The following is a 20027-nucleotide window of genomic DNA, read 5'->3' as shown; positions in this document are numbered from 1 at the left end:
TGCAACTCAAGCAGACCCAGAGCTGCCTGTGTTAAGAGAGAGTATAAAGACTGTAAATACCACACGGTGTCTTCACCACTCAGGATGAATCGCGGAGGCACGATGAGGACTTGTCCTCTGTGTCACTATAGGCAGTCCTCACCGGATCACTTGGACACGTGTGTCTTGGTGCTAGTGAGAATGTGAACGTGCAAGAAGGAGCATGAAAGAATGAGTGGGTGACATCAGTCTTAAAAATAAAAATCCCCTTCCCTTTTGATGTGGTCTCGCATTGAGCTTTGCTAGCTTGGTCGCAGCGTACCTGATGGAGGTGGCTGCTGAGTTTAGCCTCCCTACCTGTGTCACTAGCCTTGTTCTGCCATTAAAGGGGAGCAGCTAATGTGATGATGGTGGGAAGAATTACTCTTCAGCCTTCCCTTCATATCGCTGTGTCACTGTTGTGAAACGGAGAGCTGGTGTAAATTGTTCTAGGCCTCTGTGGGCTCTCAGAAAAATTAATACAAAGACCGAAGAGCCTGAGCCACGACAATCGCTGTTTCCATACGAACAGCTTATACTACCAGCATGTGGGGTAGCGGCTGTACAGCTTGTTGTTCCAGAGGAGCAGGTTAATGCTGCGCTACCTGGAGTTGGGCACTGCTTGACAGTTAGCAGGGACTTGGTTTGGCCGGGTAGATGATCAAAGAGGTGTTGTTTACTGCTTGACTACAGTAGTCCCCGACTTTAAATCAATCAACAAGACAGCGTGATCCAAGCTTGTGGGCTTGGTTAATCTCAAAGTGAAATGGTATTCAAGTAAACCCCACAGAGAATTGCCTGGTCTGTCTCATCCTTCAACCAATCGATGCCAGTATTAAATAATAATGGCAAACAGGATGTAGCCGTGCTGAACTGCCAGGCCATGTATTTACCATTAAGTCTGTCCCAGCTTTTCATTTGTTTCATGTTCTTTTAATAGCATTTTCCAGAGATGCTTAGTTGCTTTATCAGATCTAACAAGCTTCCTTGCTGGCCCAAATCAAAGACCTGACTGAGAGTTATAAAAAGTACAGTAGCTGGCTTATTACGTTTGCCCTTCTCCTAAGAAGCCATCTCAAAATACAGATCAGGTGAGAAGTGAAAGGACCAGCTCTAAAGCCGCCTTGTGCGTCCCTTCGTTGTCTTAAAACAGGGATTCAAGGCTCTAAGAGAGAAATAAAACCTTCCCGTGACCCACAAAAACACAGTATATTGACAGAGGCTGTTCTGCTCTGTTGCCCTGTTGTAACAGAGGCAATATAACGTTCCTCTTCCGCTCATTCTAGATGATGCTTATGGATTTGGTGACATCAAAGAACATACGCAGACTTCTGGCAACAAGACTTGCTTCTTTTCAGCAGCGTTGGGGTATTACAAATTTGTAATGGTTTTTGCTGCAGGAGAGAGGTGGGCGGTACCTCACCGCGTGGTTTGGTTCATCAACTGTAGTCGGAGCTGAGGCTTTGAAATGAGTTGATCAAACTAAGTGATGTTACTTAGGGGTGTCCCAAGGTGCCTTCCCTAATGCCCGCGGACTCTGACGTGGACATCTGTAGAGAAAGTTGCTCTGTTAAGATCTTCCTTCCTCCCTACCTGCCTCCTCCAAGTAGAGGGCAGATGGTAGGAGCGAGACGATTCAGGTCAATTCATCTTAAAATGGTCTTCCCATGGGAAATTCAGAATTCCCATAAGGCGCTTTGAAAACTGGCTAATGCCCTGACCCCTACTCCTCCTGGGCTAAAATGGTGCTGCGTTCCACTCCAGCCCCTGTAAATTCTCACCACCACCACTGAGGATGACCATTGACCATCAGAGCGCCGAGGCTGTCTGCTGAGCCAACGCTGCCAACCTGGCACGATGCTGTTCCCCATCAGGGAGTAAGGGAAGGGGGAGTTGAGCATCGCATGTTTTGGTGGGTCTGAGCAGATGAGGACCCATGTACATGTTTTGTTCAGCTTTAGGACGAGCTTCTGTGTGAATCTGATGAAAGTGATTCATTTACTTGCTCACATCAAACTTAAAACTGTAAGTATGGTAAAAGGAGTCAGGAATCAGGGTCTGAGTTTCTCCTGCTAGTTAGTGCATTGCTCAGTCCCGCCGTGCCCTGATGAAGCTCTGCAAGGTCTGCCAGGTGAAGGAGGGCTGGGACTGACCTGTGTAACTGGGAAGTCTCTGCAGTAACTGGCCACCAGTCACCATTGGCTCAGTTGTCCTGATACCCAGGATAAACAAGGACTGGCCTCTGTCACTGCAGCGAACGTGCGGCCCTTGCGCAGGCTGTCCCTGGTGTCCTGTATGTTTATAGCTAATGTAATTAATGCCAGGAATAGCTGAATTTTATCTGATATAGCAAAAGTCCTCTTCTGAACTAAGCCATTAGAAAGGCTTGGTATTGTCTTGCTGGAGCATGCTGGGCAGGAAGGGCAAAGAGAAAACCAGGGTTATATTTCTGGATAACTTTAGTATTACTACCATTTTAACGTTGCTTTGACGGCATACAGTGGCCTCGTAATGCAAATGCATACCTGAGCGCAGCTCTCGGGCCACAACTGAGCGTTGGAGAGGCCTGCGCTTTGCAGGGTCCCCCAAAAACAGCCAGACCCTGCTCCCTGCCTTGCCACCGCTCTCTGAAGCAGTGCTAGCCATGATCTCCTGGGACATCTGCCCAGCTAGTGACCACAGAGGGGCTCAGAAAAGTCTCTGCTCAACAGCGCGGAGTTGCTCAGGTGGCTCTACACATTGTTTCTGTATTGCTTTTACTCCCTCGTGTCCGTGAGCAATGTGGGTAGAGAGAGACAAGCTAGTACTGCAGTGATGGTTATACCTGTAAAAAGGGGCTTCTACTGGTTTGGTTCCATAAATTTGTAGGAATGTGCAACACCTACATAAAGGCACCTTTGTCTGGATGCTGCTGCATCTGAGCTAGGAGAGTTCCTGCTTGAATTATGCCATCTCATAATGGCAATGATTTAAAACAGTAAAAATAGTCTATGTAAACATAGTCTTAAGACTAGATGAAGTCTTCAGCAGAGTCTGATGTCCAAAGTGAGGAGTGTCTCTGTTTCTCCAACAGTATTTTGAAAAGCAATGACATTATAAATTCATGCTGAGGTTACTGAGCCTTCATCAGGGCTCAGAGAAACCCAGAAAACTCCTTTTACTCCTCCTCCCTACACATGTACTCCTCAGCCATAGAAAGGGCAATACCGTGATGTTTGTCATGGTCGTGACATGAGGAGTCGCTGCATTTCCATTCTTTAGAAAACGCTTGTAGTACCTCTGCAGTGTCCAGGTGCTCCTCAGGGTCGAGTGAATTACTTCTGCAGGACCAGCAATAAATTATCTGGACAATGAGTTGCTACCTGTGCTTTATATCCTCAGTCTGCGGCGTCCTTGTATCAGCAGAAGATTTGTACCTAGAAAGCTTTTCTAGGTTTTAGATGCCTCCTCCAGCTTTCTGTCTTCATCAGATGAGGGGTTTTGGCGGTTCCGAATATTTTTTACTCTCCCATTGCATAGCCACTTCACATCTAATATTTCTTGCCAGATTTTTCAATAGTAGCTGTAGTCAGGGGACTGGTGAGAAGTCTAATGCATCGCTTACCTCTCACATTGTGCTATTTATTTCAGTGTCTATCAGCTCCTTGTGAGCAATATTTTAACAAACAGGCTAGAGGGAGGATTGCTAACTTGTGAATTATTTTGATAGTTGTTCCTCTTCTTTTTTTTGTCTTTTAACTCTGCAGATGCTATTGAGTTCGGAGGCAGCGAGACCCCAGAGATCTACCAGGGGTCATCACACATCAATCTCCTGCCACCAGAATTGACCGTGAGGTACAGATGGTCTGTTGCTTCTTAGCCGGTCAAATGCAACACAGACACCATGCTCTGAGCTATTTGATTTTGGTCTCCAGTTCCTGAGGGTCCTCAATTTCAAGGGTTTCCCCTGGAGGGAAAGAGCCTAGACCGCGAGCTCAAAATGCACCAGCTTGCAGGAAGCCTGGGGTGGGATATTGCTGGCAGCGAGGCTGAGGATAATTACGGCAAGCAGGGAGCCCCGAGGGAGGCAGGCACCGCGTTTTCTCATGTGGCTGCTCCGCTTGCCAAGGTTAGCAGACCCCTTTCTATGGCGGCACATTTCATGGATCAAAGTAAGAACAGGGCAGCGATTTATGGCGTATGACAGCTTGAAAAGCAATGCTTTTCACCAGACGCTGCCATACACGGAGACAAGATTGACAACCCAGCTGCTGCCTTTCTTTTGAAAGCCGGCTTCTTCCTAGGTGGTCAGTACCAAACCCTGGCTGGAGTGGCTGCAGCATCATCCAAACCCTCCTCCGCTGGGACAGCTTGAATGACACAAGAAGTTACCTTTACATTTTGCTATAGGATCAAAAGAAAGATGTTAGCCAAGAGCTGGTGGATTCACATTTAAGAACGGCTATAGCTTTTCCAGTCTTTCAATCTTTAAGTATCTTCCCAGAGACATGAAAATGTGTAAATAAGTCTGCCAGCTCCAGTTTTCCCTTCCAGCGCCAACTTCTTAACGAAAAAGTCTCCATCGAGTCCAACCGCATTTAATGCTCCATCATTAACAAACCATTTGCTTTTCTCCTGTCCTGAAAAAGGTATTTGAGAATATAAAGGACTCTTGACCCTATGACATGTTTTGATGGGGTCATTTATATCCTTCATTTTAGCATCCTATACCTTGGTGTTCCCATGATCTAACTGCTGGATCTACTCGCAGTAACCCATTAGACACTTGTTTCACCGCACCTCATGGACTCAGAAATGTCTAGGCTTTGCAGAGTTGTACCCTCAGCAGTACTTTGCCACTCCTTTTGCTGGGCTTTATTTTGCTGGGTTTGACCGGCAGGTTGGCAATCTGCAGATTTCTCTGCAATTCATCCCGCTCCTGCTTCCAATGACTGCAGCCAGGTGAGACCTCAGCAATGCTGGGTTCCACTGTCCCCCTCAGGATACATCTGCTGGAGCTAACTGGAGTAGGTGGACCTCCATTAGGCCACATTTTCAATAGTGTCCTTAAACGCTCCTGGTTGTTGCACATTAAGTGTTCATTCTCCAGAGATTCCCATAAAAACCATGTCCTCCAGCACAGCCAGTATTTCCCTTGTCCCACGTAGTCTGAAGGCTACTGAAAGAGGTGGTGGGGACAGAGAGGTGGCTGGATGCTGGTGAAGTTGGAGACAATCACAGAAAACGTGGTGGCTTGTAAAGCTTCGCTCTGGAGCCAGCAACCAGTTTTAACCACAGCCATCTACACTGGAACGTAATGCATCATCTGATATTTTAACTATGTGGTAGCCTCCGCTGCAGGGAGCAGGACCAATCCAGACAAGGGCAAGGCAAACCCCAAGATGTATCCACTGATTTTTGATCAAGAGCTTTGTTTCTCCAAACGAGCTCCTTAAAGCACAAGAGTACGAATGATTTTCAGTCTTTTGTATGTCTCTTATTTGGAGCAACATAATCCTTTGTAGCAGGATTTGGAGATGGACCTTGGTCCGGCTGAGTGACCCTACCAGCACAAATCTGATCTAATAAGGTGGTTTTATGCCCTTTTTGCATCTGCTCATTTCCATGAGAATCTTCTCTTTTGTTCTTTTCCCACCTCTTGCAGAGAAACTTGTTGATACCCGTGAAGACAGGAGTGGCGGTTTTGGGGCATTTTGGCAGAGCTGCCGGGATTCCCCGCTCCCTGTGCCAGGCTCCTCAGGGAAGCGGTGACCTCCGCTGGGTGGTGGCTGGAGATGAGCTGGGATAGCTGAGTTTGGTATATATGGAGCAACATTTACAGTTTTACGTATTTATTTATTCCCTGTTTTCAAGGAAACATGTAAAAACATCTAAGCAGCAATTTAAGCATCTGGCAGAGCGTTGTACAACCGGTCTGCTTCATCAGGGAGTTGGGGCTGGTATTACCCAGTTTGCTGTTAGCCCTTCACCGACGTGCCAGCCTTCATTTATGGAGCTCTCCTGAGGACTCTTGAGAAGCAAACTCCGTACCGGGGTGAGCAGGCAGCGTCCTGGGCAAGCGAGCGGCCTGAGATGCGGTGGGATGGAGAGAGACGCGAGGACGGTGTGCAGGGCACGGCTGAGACTGGATCCCCTCTGCCAAACCCATCCTACCTCCGAAGCACGTGGTGCCTCCCTCCCCAGCTCCCTCAGTTTCCACGTCTTGTCCCCTTCTTGTTGCTTCTTGCAATGTCCTTCAGAGGACTCGGCCAAAATGCAGAATACCCCTTAGAGGCCTCAGTGGATCATTTCGATTTACATCTATTCTAGCTGCGCGCGCACACACGCTTGTTATGGCTGTGCAGCCCTAGATGTTACTTCTGTAGGTTTTGCGGAAAGCTGCATGTTTGGAGCCAGGAGCAGGAGGATCAAGGCGAGCTGTTTCCCCCCGAGTTTGCCTTTCATGCTTGGATCCCCTGCCATTTCATCAGGTCAGGGCGTGAAGGTTTTCCTCCACCCCAGCATCCTGACTACGTCTAAAACCTCACCCAGCCTGGCAACTCTTGCACTCTCCTTTAAGGAAATTCTCCTTAAATTACCATCATTTTGTCAGCACCGGGCACGCTTCGTTATTAATAATTAAGTAAGAAAACTGCCTTAGTATCAGTGCTGCTGACACATGTCTTGAGTTGGAACCAGGCTTCCAAAGAGAATTGCTTGAAAGGGGTGGTTAGGGAAGCAATTTCCTCGATGGTGTGTGCTAATGCACATCTCCAAGCCTGTCTTGGAGCTGCTGGAGCCGGGGAGTCGAGCAGCTCCGTTGAACGGTGCCTCCTTGGGGATCAGTGTCTCGTTTCATCAGGGCCATCTGCTTGCAACACAGCCTCAGTCAGCTCCGAGTCCTACAACAAGCTGCTTTCATTGCTGGCTGGAAATGGTTTGAAAAATCCGAGTGTTGTAGGTAAACATGACGTGAGGCTATGGGATACAGCCATCCAGGGAGTTATCTCGCCGGCAGGCATTTACGGGGTGTTAGCACGCATGAAGGGGGGCCCAGAGCCGCTCAGGCATCTTGCTGCAGACCCATCCGAGGTGTGAGCTGGAGCTGCTCTCCGTGCTTGTGCCGACAGCCGGTCGGAGGGGCTGGGATGGGACATCTCTCGTGTGCCGCACAAACCAGCACGCCTAATAACCAGGCTGCCCCGAAGGCCCAGTGGGGCTTGAGTCAGGCTTTGCCCTCAACACACACAGACGTCTCAGTTTTGCAAAGATAAATTCTGCAAATACTCACTTGCTCTTGATGGGATGATAAGGTTTTGCAATGCAAAAGCCTGCGTTTATATTCAAGGGGCTATTTGAAACTGGAAGAGCCCAATGAAACTTACTGCCTGCCGGCTTAAATAAATCCTTCGCATCCCCTTCTTCCTCAGCTCATCTTCGTCACCGATTCTGTGCGCGTCAGCGGACGTGAGAGCAGCCCGTGATGCATTTGCCAGGGGCATTTTTTTGAGAACCATTAGTTAAGCTGATTTATTTTGTTGCCTCTGTGTCCCTGGGGTCCCTGTGAGCCAACTCATCAAGTGCCCAGGGCAGAGCTGACATTGCTGGAGAGGCAGACGCCAGTGCGCTCACAGCACAACACAACGGTGTTTTCAGACATGAAACAAGGTCTTCTCAAAGCAACCCCTTGACAAGGGCGAAACAAATACAGTGTGAGCGGCGCTTCCCATGCTAACCAGTATTTCCCAGTGCTTTCGCTAGCACCCAGATGCTGCCACTTCTTCTCTTTCCCCTTCAGCTGTGCACCGATCCCCTGTTGCAGCTCACGCCGGAGGGTTAAATGCGCTCTTCCTCCCAGCCCTCGTCTCCCATCGCCCGGCGATCGGTGCCTCCTGCATCAGGCGAGTCAGCGCACTGCTTTCACGAGGATTTAGGCTGCAACACTTAATTTACCACTAATGGGGCTTAAGAAGGAGCCGTTTTACATCCAGACTGAGAGCTGATCCGCGTGGCAGGGTCATGCATTAAGGCTGGAAGATGAGGATTTCACACCCTGCCCCAAAATGCGGTGTACGTAGAGCCAGATGAGGTATTCCAGGGCCAGGATCATCTTTTCTTCTCTTTTCTTCAGTGCAGAAGAGATCTGTGTCCTCCTCCCCCAGCCTCAAGCAGATATGTGTAGGACAGACAGACCTTGGAAGATCGCTGCTCCTCTCACGGTGAATTCAGACCCGAGGTCATCCCCGAACCCCAGACTGGGCACAGGAGCATGAGTATAAATACAAATTTTTAACGGCTGCCCCATCCAGTTTGGAAATATAGACCCACATAGGTTTTATTATTTACTTTTTATTTCTACTTTTCTTCTATTTCTTTTTTTGTGTTTGTTTTTGGCAGGGCTTGTTTGTATGAATTGTACAGCTCTGCTTCACCATCCAAGGTAAGGAAAACGCTAGCGTCCCAGTGGCCAATTCCCACACTTTCTTTAGGAACAAATGGAAGAGATGTCGTGTTTAATTATCTCAGCCTGCCTACTATGATATTTTCATTAATACTTGGGTTTAATGAGCTAGGAAATCTGGGCCATTGTGTGCTGGTGGATATACTCATCCTTCCTTCAGCTAAATATGTTATCGGATAGCTTTCACGGAGATGAGCAACTGCTTCCCTTGAACTCATGAACCGTCAAGATTCACTAATTTGCTTAGACCACCTGCTTGGCTAATATTACCACAGGCCTCTTGTTTTCTCTCTGAAGTGGTAAACAGAAATGTAGACGGTGCCTAGATGTTGCTGTACCGAGCCACCCCGGCATGCCAGCGGTGGAGGTCGGCCGGACCACGCCGTCAGCTCTGCCCCGGCCAAATAACAACGGCACGGATGATGCAAAGCCCCGCTAACAGCCTCTGCTTTTTGCCCCGGGACTTGCAGCCCTGCAGAAATGCTCCGGCTGGATCTGCAAAGATCCCGAGGTCCCCCAGGAATTGCCATAGCAAATAGAATTATCCTGCTTCTCCACTCGCTCTGCCTTGTGTTTGTGCAGAGCTGGCTGGGGTGTCTCTGCTCCCAGGACAGAGTGTCTGCACATTGGATGCTCCATCCGTGGGGAAGAGAGTTGACCACGGAGGTGCTGATGAGTCCCCCCACCCCAGGCAATGAGCCCCACAAAAGGAGATTTGCTTCCAGCCAGCTTGGGGATCCTTCTGTCGCACTGATCTCCACGGGCACCTGCCCCGCCATGCATCTAGCGATGCAGCAGGGTATTTCTTCCACGGGTCGCAGATATATTTTTTAATTACCATAGAAACCTCCAAACATTACAGCGTATCCTCTTACGTCAGGATCTCGCTCCTCTGCGTCTGCTTCCTGGGGACACTATGGGGAATAGGTGCTTGTAATCTCCCGAGTGGCAGATGATTATTTTTGGTTTTATTATCAGGCGCGCTCTTGATGTCTCCTGGAGCACGGGACAGACTCTGTGGCTTCGGTCCTTTTACTCCCGCTCGTTGATTACTTGCGGCATGTGGGGGGACACCACCTCTCACCGATCTGCCTGGCCTCGCAGCGGGCTGCATTTGATGTTTCAGCCCTAAATATTCTTCTGATCGCTGCTGTTACCACTTTAGATGTGCAAAATGCAAAACCTGAGAGGCGTTATCGGTAAAGCAAGCTTGGCAACCCTTAAATAAGCAACGTGCAAGCGCGCGGCGTTCTGCCCGGAGCTCCTCGTGCCATTAACGCCGACGGTTTAACGAGCCTCGCTCCATCTTCCCGTGCAAGACGTGCACACCGGCGTGGCAGATGGTGTGTCTTCACAGCTCCGCGGGCCGTCCCCCAGCACGCCCGGACGGCGGGAGGACTGTCGGCACCGAGGTGAGGGGAAAGGGGCTCTTTGATTGACCATTTCTTAGGATGGAGCCGGAGGATGAGACAGATGGCTGGGGTTTGTTGGCAGGGAACTCCGCTCCTGTTTGTTTAATTAGTCACCAGACGTACTGAAAGCTAAAGCACGTTACGTGCAAACTCGTAAGCGGGGTGAGATGGACCATTTGCGCTTGATGTATAGGAGCTGCTGGAAGCAACTTGGTGATCCTCATCTCGTGGTCCTGCTGCGGGATCGATGCTCCTGCACACGGGACCGGGCGTTCCCGGTGGCTTCAGGGAGCCTTTATCTCCCTGCTACTTTTTTTTCCCCTAAAAGGGATGGATTCAGCCACGTGCATTGCTTTTTAAGCCATTGCCGGCACAAACCCGGAGTTTTCCTTTCTGCAGCACCTACCAGAGCATACAGCCACTTTTGGGGAGTGCATTCACCAGTGGAGGGGTTCAGCCCCTGGTTTGCCACGATCCCATCACGTCTCCCTCCCTCGCTGTCTCCTGACACCCGAGCACATCTCTTGCTCACCTCTGAGCTTCCCTGTCTGCAAAGCAACAGGGACTGGGAAACGCTGCAAAGGCACCAGCATCACTTGCTCCCTGAAGCACAAGCCGTGCATGGATTAGACACCTGACATCCTTTTGCTGTGCCCGCAAACACACTTTACACCTTTATTTATGCTTTAGAAAGCGTTAGATTCTGCTCAATATTTGCCGTCTTCTTGCAAACGCTTGTCCTTGGGGTTTTTTTTTTCCCCATCTCTCTCCCAGGATATACCTGTATCACTCATCCCTTGAATACCAGGGAAATAAAATCTGCAGGGGAAATCGATAGCCCGGAACACAAATCCTGTCCCTCTCTGCGCACTGTCAGCGCTCGCAGAGTTACAGCCATCCATCCCCATCGACTGCTCGCCAAAACCCGGGACAGCAGTTACCACTGAGCGTGCCGGCATGCAAAACATCCAAAAAAAGAAAAATTTTTTTAAAAATAATTTTTAAAATGCCCTTTCTTGCTGATGCGACATTTACCGGAGCCGAAAGTAGCAATTTCCCCCCCCCCCCAAAAAAAAAAACCCTGCCATTACCCCGCAGTCCACTAGATGGTGGTTTCCTCCAGCGGGAAATCCGCAGCTGGGGGGGTGGGGGGGGCCGGGGCAGTGAACCCGGGCTACGGGCTCTTTTCCAGCCCCACCCCCCCCACCCCGCACCGGAGGAGCACCCCGAATTCCCCCGGGAATTGCACGGGTTTGCAAGGGTTTGCAGTCGGGGAAGCGGCGGGGGGGGGGGGGGAACGCGCGCGCCACAGGCGCGCGCGTTCCCCCCCCCCCCGCCGCTTCCCCGCGCGCCCCGCCCCTCCCCGCCCCCATGACGTCACCGGTATGCAAATGAGCGGCATGTGGGGAGCGGGGGCTCGGCGCGCCGCTGGGCTCAGTCTCGCGCCGCGGAGCCGCCGCCGCCGCCGCTCGCGCCCCGCGTCCCCCCCTTCCCCCCTCCCCTTTCCCCGCCATGGCACGGCCCCCCCCAGCGCCGCGCCGACCCCCCCGCTCCCCGGGGCCGGTATGAGTCAGGTGAGTGTTTTAGTGCGGAGGGGGGTAACTTTTTTCGGGGGGGAAGGGGGAACTCACTCCCCCCCCCCCCTCCCCTTCTTTAGCTGAGCTTTGCTGCAGGGGGGACACCCCTCGGGTGCTGGATGCATTAGGGGAGTTGCTTGTCCCCCCCGTAAACAAGGGTGCTGGATGCATGGGGGGGTGCTTATCCCCCTCCTCATGCGGTTCTGTATGCATGGGGGGGTTGGTTATTCTCCCCCATGGGGGTGCTGGATGCATGGCGGGGTTGCTTATCTCGGGGTGCTGAATGCCTTGCAGGGGTTGCTTATTCTCCCCCCACAGGGGTGCTGGATGCGTTGAGGGGGGCTTCCCCCCATGCCTGGGTGCCGTGGGAGGGGAGTTCCCTCCCCCCCCTGTTGGGGTGCTGGATGCATTGGAGGGGTTGCTTATTCCCCCCTGTTGGGGTGCTGGATGCATGGGGGGGGTTGCTTATCCCCCCCTCCCCGGGGTGCTGGGTGCACTGCATGGGGGTTGCTTAAATCCCCCACACCCCTGTGCTGCTGGATGCACCCTGGGGGGGGGTGGGGGTGCTGGGTGCGCTGTGGGGGTGCTCCCACCCCGTGCTGGGTGCAGGGGGAGGGAGTGCTTCCCCCACCTCCCCAGACCGGGTTGGGGGGGGGCTGCTCCCAGCGCTGGGGGTGTCGGAGATCTGCTCGTTTGAGAAGGAGGAGGAGGAGGGGGAGGAAGGCAGCGAGGCTGCGGTGCCCGGGCCGCTGCGTGCCAGGGCCGAGGGCGAGCCTTCCTCCTCCTCCTCCTCCTCCTCCCCGCCCCCCTGACGCCCCCCCTCTCTCTTCCAGGTGTGAGGCCCCCGGCGCCCCCCGCCGCGCCCCGCCGGGAGGAGGCAGCCCCCGCCGCTCCCTGCCCTGCCCGCCGCCGCAGCCTCGCTGGGGGCAGCCCTGACGCTGGGGTTTTCCTTTTTTTGGCCTTTTTTTTTTTTTTTTTTTTTTTCCCCGGCCGCCCCCCCTCCCCTTCCCCCCCCCCCCGGTGTCGCCGTCAGACACGCCGTCAGACTGCACCGAAGCCAGAAGAGAGGGAGCAAAACCCAACCCAGGCCGAAAGCTGCGTCCAAAACAAAACCCACCCTTTTTATTGCAAAGGAGATTTTTTTTTTTTTTCCTTTTTTTAAATTTTTATTATTAATATTTTTTTTAGTCCTGACTCGAAACGTAAGGGAGGAAGCGGAGTCGGGGCAGGGAGGCTTTCCCGGTTATTTATTTTCTCCCCCCGCAGAGGTGTCTCCTCCGGCCGCCGGCTCACCATGATGTTTCGAGACCAGGTCGGCGTGTTGGCCGGTTGGTTCAAGGGCTGGAACGAGTGCGAGCAGACTGTTGCTCTGCTCTCGCTGCTGAAACGCGTCAGCCGGACCCAAGCTCGCTTCCTCCAGCTCTGCCTGGAGCACTCCCTGGCAGACTGCACCGAGCTCCACATCCTCGAAGGGGAGGCCAACAACCCCGGTGAGTGTTGTTGTTTTGTGCTTGGTTCGGTTTTTTTGTTGGTTGTTTTTTTTTTTTTTTTTTTGCTGCAACCCTTCTTGAATGATGCTCTAATGCAGGCAAAATTAAAAAAAAAAAAAAAAAAAACCCACCCAAGAAAAGGGGGAGATCGGGGAGCCTGGGCTCCCCAGCTTGATTGCATTAACAGCTTCACTTCTTACGTTTTATTTTTCAAACGGGTGATGGCTTATTTCAGTTTGATTTTTCACAGCAAACTACTCCAGTCGATGGCGTGGTGTAACTACGGTAGCATGAATGATTGGTGGGTTTTTTTCCTTCCCCCCCCTCCCCCCCTTCCTCCTTCCATGCAGTTTCCTGTGAAATAAGTAAGTCAGGTCACGTAGAGTCTGGATTTTCTAGGCTTCTTTTGGACAACGTGGCTTGCTTTGCTTTCTGCAACATGCAGAAGCAGCCCGTCACTACCTTAGACGAACTGTTATTTTTCTGAAGGTCTGAGTAGCTGGGTTATCCTATTTTATTTATTTTTTTTTTTAAATGTGGCAATTCCTATTTCATCATTCAGATCCTGTTTGGACGCATTTTTTCCTGCGGCTTTGAATACCCCCTTGTGTTTCAGCGGAGCTCTAAGAAAATATGAGTAGACTGTTTTATGTTACTGAACGTACAGGATGCGTTACAGAAAATGTGCGTGGCTACAAAAGTATATTTTGGTTGTATTTATACGCCATTACAAGTTACTCAACTCCGCAGAAGTAAATGGAGTTGGAGCAGGATGAAAATGGCACAAGCGATGTGTGAATTGTGCTGTGTGTTAACGTATTTATTTATGGGTATGTATGCATTGCAAACATGTATGTTCCTAAGAGTGTATGTGCAGATGGACGCAGGGATGCAAATTGCTTTAAGCAGAGTTTCTGAAATACGGAGTGCGAGTAGGGAAGGCAAAAAAAAAAAATCTGTCTTTAAGTTGCATAGTTCTGTTTCCCCGACCCCTCCAAAAAAAAAAAAACCCAACGCACAAAAAAAAAAAGGCAAAGCAAAAACTCCCCCCTGTTGCAAAGCATCCCTTTCGTGTAAAATCCCAGGGAGGGGGGGGTACCGGGAGCTCTTGCTTTTCGGGCTGTGCATGTCGAAGCGGTGCCGGGGTGCAGCCGGCTGCGTTTTGCGATAGGTGGAAATCTTGTGGGCTGGCGGTGGCCGGATCCCGAACAGAGCCCCCGGTGTTGACGGGACGGGAGGAATGCAGGGTCCTTCTCCAGCTGTTCCCTATTAGAGCACCGAGCCGGCAGGATTTGGCAGCTGCCTGTGCTGCCATTTGATGACAAGGTCCAGCGCAACGCCGTGTTCGACCGAGGATGGATTTAAGTCCTTCTGCAGGAAACCGAGCCTGGGGCTGCTCCGACGCGAAGGGATCAGGGCTGGGATGGGGTGGGGGGGGAAGCAAGGCTGGAATTGGCCTGTTCCCTTATATAGCTCGCAGGAATGAGAGGGAGGAATGCTGCCGAGTGCGTCTGGGCGCAATACTGCTGGTTTTATAAACAGCTGAAGGGCCAAACCTCCTCCATTTGGGTGGGGAGGCCCCGGGGGGGGGGGGTAGGGAGGGAGCATGCTCTCTAAACTCAGCTGCTCTGGGATAAATGTGCGGCCTTTCATGCCGGCCTCAGCACGGGCTTGCTGCGATTGCTGCTGCAAGCCGACGTGAGCAATATATTTTTGATTGTTTATCAGCCTCGCGGTTTGTCATTCGAATTGTGGTTTTTGGCGGTAGCCGTGTCCCCTAGGTTGGTCAGGTAATTAGAGGGGGGTGATTTACCTCCTGACTGCAGAAAAGGCGAATCATGAAGGAAAACAGGGTTTTGAAGTCTTCCCAGGTACAAAGTCACGTATGGCCGTCTGTGTGGTGGCATTTGCTCGATGTAAGCCAGGGTGGAAACCAGGGGTTGGGCCCTTCCCATCTCTACTCGTGCGAGCAATCCCTGCTTGCTCCTGTAATCCCATTGACCTTGCTTGGCGCGAGGATTTCTCCTGCGAGCGAAGCTTGGCATCCAGCCTCCTGCCTGTCCCTTAGTGCGTTTGTGGAGCTGCCTGCACTCTCCCTGACGTTTCTTCCAAAGATGAGCTGTTCCTCCAGGGCATTTGTAACTCCGATAGCAAGACCTGGATCCGTTGAGTTCCTCTTTCTCACCAAACACCCCTCTCCATACAGCTTTCCGACATATCCATGCATCCTGCGGAGCAGGACGTGCGCTTTTCCAAGCCGCGCAATCCTGTTGCGGTGGCGGGAAGAAGGGTAGCTGAGGTTTGCAACCGAGAACTGTTGGGAAATAGCTTTTAGTCTCCAGCATTAATGCTGTCTTCTGCATAAAATTACCTGTATTTTTTAAATCGCTCCTGTTCAGCGCCCGTTTTGCAGTCTGGCATTTGTCACTTGCCTGGCAATGGAATCACACCAAGTTCTTCTGAAAAGCAGCGTCATCATCTAACCTTGCGTTACTCTTTACTGTTTGAATCCCGTTGTTTGCTTAACTAATTTGGGCTCGATTCTCTCCCAGGCTGGGGGCTGAGGTGGCTCCTGGTACGTTTTCCTGGTGGTTGCTGACTTGGAAATGGTGGCTCCCTGCTTGTAGGTGCTTCACCAGCGTCCTCGTTGATGTTGGGGACGTGGCAACGGTGGTGCGCAAGGGACGGTGGGGTGACAGGGGTGCACAGCCTAAATGGGCCGTAGGAGCTGGCTGTAAGACGTGGTGTGGTCGCCTTTGATGAAGCATGGGTGAAATCCTCCGTCTGGCAAGGGGTGTCACCATGGGTTAAGCAATGCCGGTCTGAATGCAACGTGCTGGTCTAATGTGCCGGAGCGAGTGTCCGACTTGACTTAAACGATGGGTCCTCATGAGAAGCGAGTTGTTCTGTACGTGCAGGACCTGTTGCTTGCCCCAACCCTGTTGGGGAGGTGGGAGAACTTGAACGTTACCCCTAGTTCATGGCCATTAGAAGGAGGTGGCAGCCCTGCTGTGTTCCTTGGTGGATGGGCACCATCCTTGGCAATATCATCACCGACAACTGAGATCAGGAGGGGGCCTAAAGGGAGACCAGAGCATGAAATCCTCACTGGCTGGTGGAGCTGGGCTCATGAGCCTTCGGGTGTGCGGACCAGGCATGGAGGAAAACTCCTCTCGACAAAGGTGTCCAGGTTGTTTCTTGCCTGGTAAACTCCAAATGAGAGGTCTGCTGGATGGCAGATGAGATGGGAGAACCTCAGGGAAAAAAAATAACTCTTTTTAACGAGTTAATTGACATGGAGGAGCAAGTATATTTATCTTGAAGGAGTCCTATCTTATTTTTTTCCAAGTGTGAGGATATTTTTGATAATGACAGCCAAGCACTCCTCGTTAGGACTGCAAACCCGATGTGGCTCTGCTGTGTGCAGCCATCTGTGACCCTCAAAAAGGCCCGAGGAGCCTCCTGCTTCTGTTCTGTGGCTCTTTGGATACCTGCTCAAGCATGGAGGGGTGGATATAACCACGTTGCCCACCTCAGATGAGAGACATCTTGCAGAAAGCGACACCGGTGTCTCGGAGCACACCAGAGGTGCGGTGACTACATGTGGCTGTGCAGATGGCTGCAAGACCACCTTAGTGCATTTAAAGATATCGCTTGATTATAAAGGTAGGATAGAAGTGAGAAGCAAACACGGAAGGAAATCTATACGTTTCTTCATTAGGTGAAGCGTACAGCTTGTGGTTATCCTGCGTGGTGGCTATGAGTAGCCTCACAGAGCTTTAATGGTTTAACTGGTGAAGAATGTGGGTTGCTGCTAATTCAGTTGGAGTGCGAATGGCTTGGCCTGCCGTGCATGGAGAAGAGTATGGAAACCATATTATCCGTGCACAGAAATAGAAGTTTCAAGTATTACATAGCGCTCTTTAAAAGCCTGCTATAACTTCCTTCCTTCCTTCCAGCCTGGCCTCGCTGGGCGGCTTCGGTCCCAGCTGCTCGGAGCCGTCAGGACGCGGCGACCTCCTCCGAGCCGCCAGTAAAGGTCAGGCAGGAGCGGTAACGTGCCCCGTGGTGGGAGCAGGACCCGTGCTCCTCCTGCACCCGCCGGCTGGGGCTGAGACACCGAAGGGTGCCGGGTACGGCCGCTCCGCCGGGTACAGACCCGATGAGGAGATGGGGGGCTGCTGTATCCACGAAACGTGGTCCGTAGGCTTTTGGCATTGAGTGCAGGATGTGTTTCTGCTCTCACCTGCTCAGGCATCCCCTCTCTGATGACCAGAGGTGTAATTGGGTTTTTTTTTCCCCAGAGTAATCCCACATCCCATGCCACCAGCCCTGGCTTTGGAGCTGCCACGGCTTCCTTGCTCCTTCAGTCTCTGCTGGTCGACAGAGATGCCCGAAGGCTCCTGTGGGTCCTCCATGCATCCCAACACCCATCTGCACTGATGGTAGCAGAATGACAGCTTTAAGCTCTTGGTCTTGAAGGACAGCAAGCTTTCTTTGCCCTGTGCACAGGACATTAACTACTTCACGTGTTAAGGTCAAAATCTTTATTTCATGTCGGCAGGCTGTCAGTTATCACAATGAGAGCATCAGAATGACCTAGATTTCTCGTCCTGGGAAGGACTGGCCGGAGGAAGAGACAAGGGTTGCAGGGAGCGGTAATGTCTTTAATTAGACCAAGTGATGCAGCTGGAAAAAATGGCCAAGCACGAAGGTGCACCAGCTCAAAGGAGGGCTTGTGTGATTGTGGTTGGGTTTTTTTTTTCCCCAACTGCACTAGCTGGTCTATTAAAAGGTATTACATGTTCCTGCAGACCTTGCCTCTTATATCCTTAGGTGGTCGTGGCTCCAGCCCTACGACTTGCTGCCAGCCTGGCCGCAGACAGTCTCCCAGCTCATTGGGAAGCTGCTACCCCTCCGCTGTGCAAACTTTGCAGTTTGCCCCCCAGTGACCCCCACTGATGGAAAATCATCCCAGTGCCCAGTTTGAAGATCATTCCCAGGTTTTTTGTTTTTTTTTAATTTTTCTTGGCTTACCATCGCGTTGTAATGCTGAGCTCTAGTTTAAGTGCCATTGGACTGTGCGAGAGCATCGCTGGGCTGTCCCGCAGGGGGGACTGGAGGGGCCAAGCAGGCATCCCGGGAGGAAGCCAGGGCAAGGAGCTAAGCCCCGTGCTCAGTGGGGGCGATAGGAAGTTTTAAGTGTAACGCAGGACATTGGCATCGCATGTTCCTTCTGCACGCTTGTCTCTGCCTGGAGAGGGGTGTGAGCAGCTCTGCTCATTAAAAATCATCAGCTGGGACTCTTAAATGGGGAGATCTGCTGAGCTGTTGGACACTGGCTTCTTTTAATCTGCATGCTGTTGCTTGAGCTGCTGCCATGCATCTTGCCCAGGTTTTGTTTGCGAACTTCAGGGCTAAAAGCTATCTGTGATGGGTTTTTTGGAGAATAGTAAGGGGAGGAGCATAGAGGTACAGAGCAATGTTGGCCAGGGGCTTTGAGCAAGGTTACACACCCAGTATTCTCTTGCAATTCAAAGATATTTTTATTTTTAAAGATGCTTTTCAGAGTAGCTGTGGGAAGCACTGCAGGCCAGCGTTTGGCTCATGCCAGCCCTGGCTGGAGGCAGGGCTGTGGCGCAGTGTGAAGAAGGCTCCCCTTCGCTCTCCCCCTCACCCCTGGGACCTAGAGGAGACGGCTCTGGGCTTGCCCTTAACTCTACTATATTTTCTCCTGTTTGCTTACAAATGCCTTCCCTCGCGGTTCCTGGCACACATCCCTTGCAGGCGGAGGAGGGACAAGCTCCATGTGGCTTGCTCCCAAAGCCCCAGCAGTGCGAAGGGTGAGGTCTCCTCCATAGGGCAGAGCTAAGGAGGGCTGGGTTGTTCGGGTGGCGGATGCCTCTTCCCACGCAGCAGAGCTTGCTGGGGGAAACTTCTTTTAGGTAGCAATGCTTAAAACGGGAGAGAAGGAGGAAAAAGTTAACTAACGAGATCAGCATGGTTTGCTGCCTGGAGCATCGTGTGGTGCAAGCAGGTCTGCCCACGGGTGGGCTGCTTTCTCCCAATGAGACTTTTTCCATACTTTGCAGTGTTCTTTTAACCATTTTGTCATATAATGCATGCCTCGGCGAGGGGCCTGATGTCAGGGTTAATTTCCCCACTGACTGCAGTTGGGGAAAAATCCCACTGGCGTGCATGTAAAAGATGGAGAGAAGCATTTCGTTGCATCATTGCAGACCTGAGCTGGAGTTCTCTGCCTGGACCAGCTTGTTGTCCCTTGATTTCTATCCAAATGCTACCCTTCTGTGCAGATAATCTCATGTTTGCGCTTGGAAGAGTAGTTAAGTTCTGCCCCACAACAGTGGGTGCAAAGAGGCTGTACGTGAAGGGGAGGAACTGCACAGGGCATCGCTGACGGTGTGTGGCAGTCTTCAACCCATCAAGATATGGGTTGATGGGAGAGGTCAAGGATAGCTTTAGATGGGGAGCTGAATAAGAACCAACTGTAGAGCCATCAATTAAAATAATCTAGTTTGTGAATACACTTATCTTCAAATGAGATTAAATGGATGAATGGGAGAAGCACTCTGCTCATAGCCTGGGCCGTTGCCGGTGGATGATCGTTTGCGCAGTTACGTCCTTTGGCGTGTTAGACCTCAGCATCTGAACAAAGCTTTGTGCCTCTCTCGCCACTTATATTTTACACGTTTGCATTTGGGCCGGTTGCTTTTAAAACAGTTGATGCTCCGATCAGTAAAAGTTTCCTGCAAAGTTTCCCTGAAGCGCTTGGTGAAGGTTTCTGTGGACCAGGTGGATCACGGTGCAAATTCCCATCTTCCTACGATTTCTCAAGCTTTGGCCTTTATTTTTCTCATCTTCCATCAAAAAGCACCTTTATTTAATTTGTGGTCCATGAAAGCAATTTTTTACAGAGCTGGGAGCTATGTTTGCAATCAGCGTGAGTAACTGAAATAGTAATTAGTGTGAACGCTTGCTTTATTTTAAGATGCATTCGTCAGTGCTTTAGCTCTCCAGCTTCATGCTTGTGTCTAATGTTACCACAGATAACTGTTTGGAGAAAGGGCAC

General features: G+C 51.3%; 2 protein-coding genes across 4 annotated transcripts in view; one reads left to right on the top strand and one right to left on the bottom strand.

Moving 5' to 3' along the window:
• Nucleotides 1-20027, bottom strand: part of GCH1 (GTP cyclohydrolase 1) — a 318959-nt gene that overhangs the window by 167050 nt on the left and 131882 nt on the right. The window lies entirely within an intron of this gene.
• Nucleotides 12572-20027, top strand: part of SAMD4A (sterile alpha motif domain containing 4A) — a 103447-nt gene continuing 95991 nt past the window's right edge. For all 3 annotated transcript variants that reach the window (XM_050897421.1, XM_050897420.1, XM_050897419.1), the window contains exon 1: nucleotides 12572-12937. In XM_050897421.1, the coding sequence (XP_050753378.1) occupies nucleotides 12742-12937 (196 nt within the window). In that variant the 5' untranslated portion in view covers nucleotides 12572-12741. The remainder of the gene's footprint in view (nucleotides 12938-20027) is intronic.

This window comes from Gymnogyps californianus, chromosome 5, assembly GCF_018139145.2.
Source record: "Gymnogyps californianus isolate 813 chromosome 5, ASM1813914v2, whole genome shotgun sequence".
NCBI lineage: Eukaryota > Metazoa > Chordata > Aves > Accipitriformes > Cathartidae > Gymnogyps > Gymnogyps californianus.
Note: the sequence above shows the minus strand (reverse complement) of the source record. Positions and strands in the feature narration are given on the sequence as shown.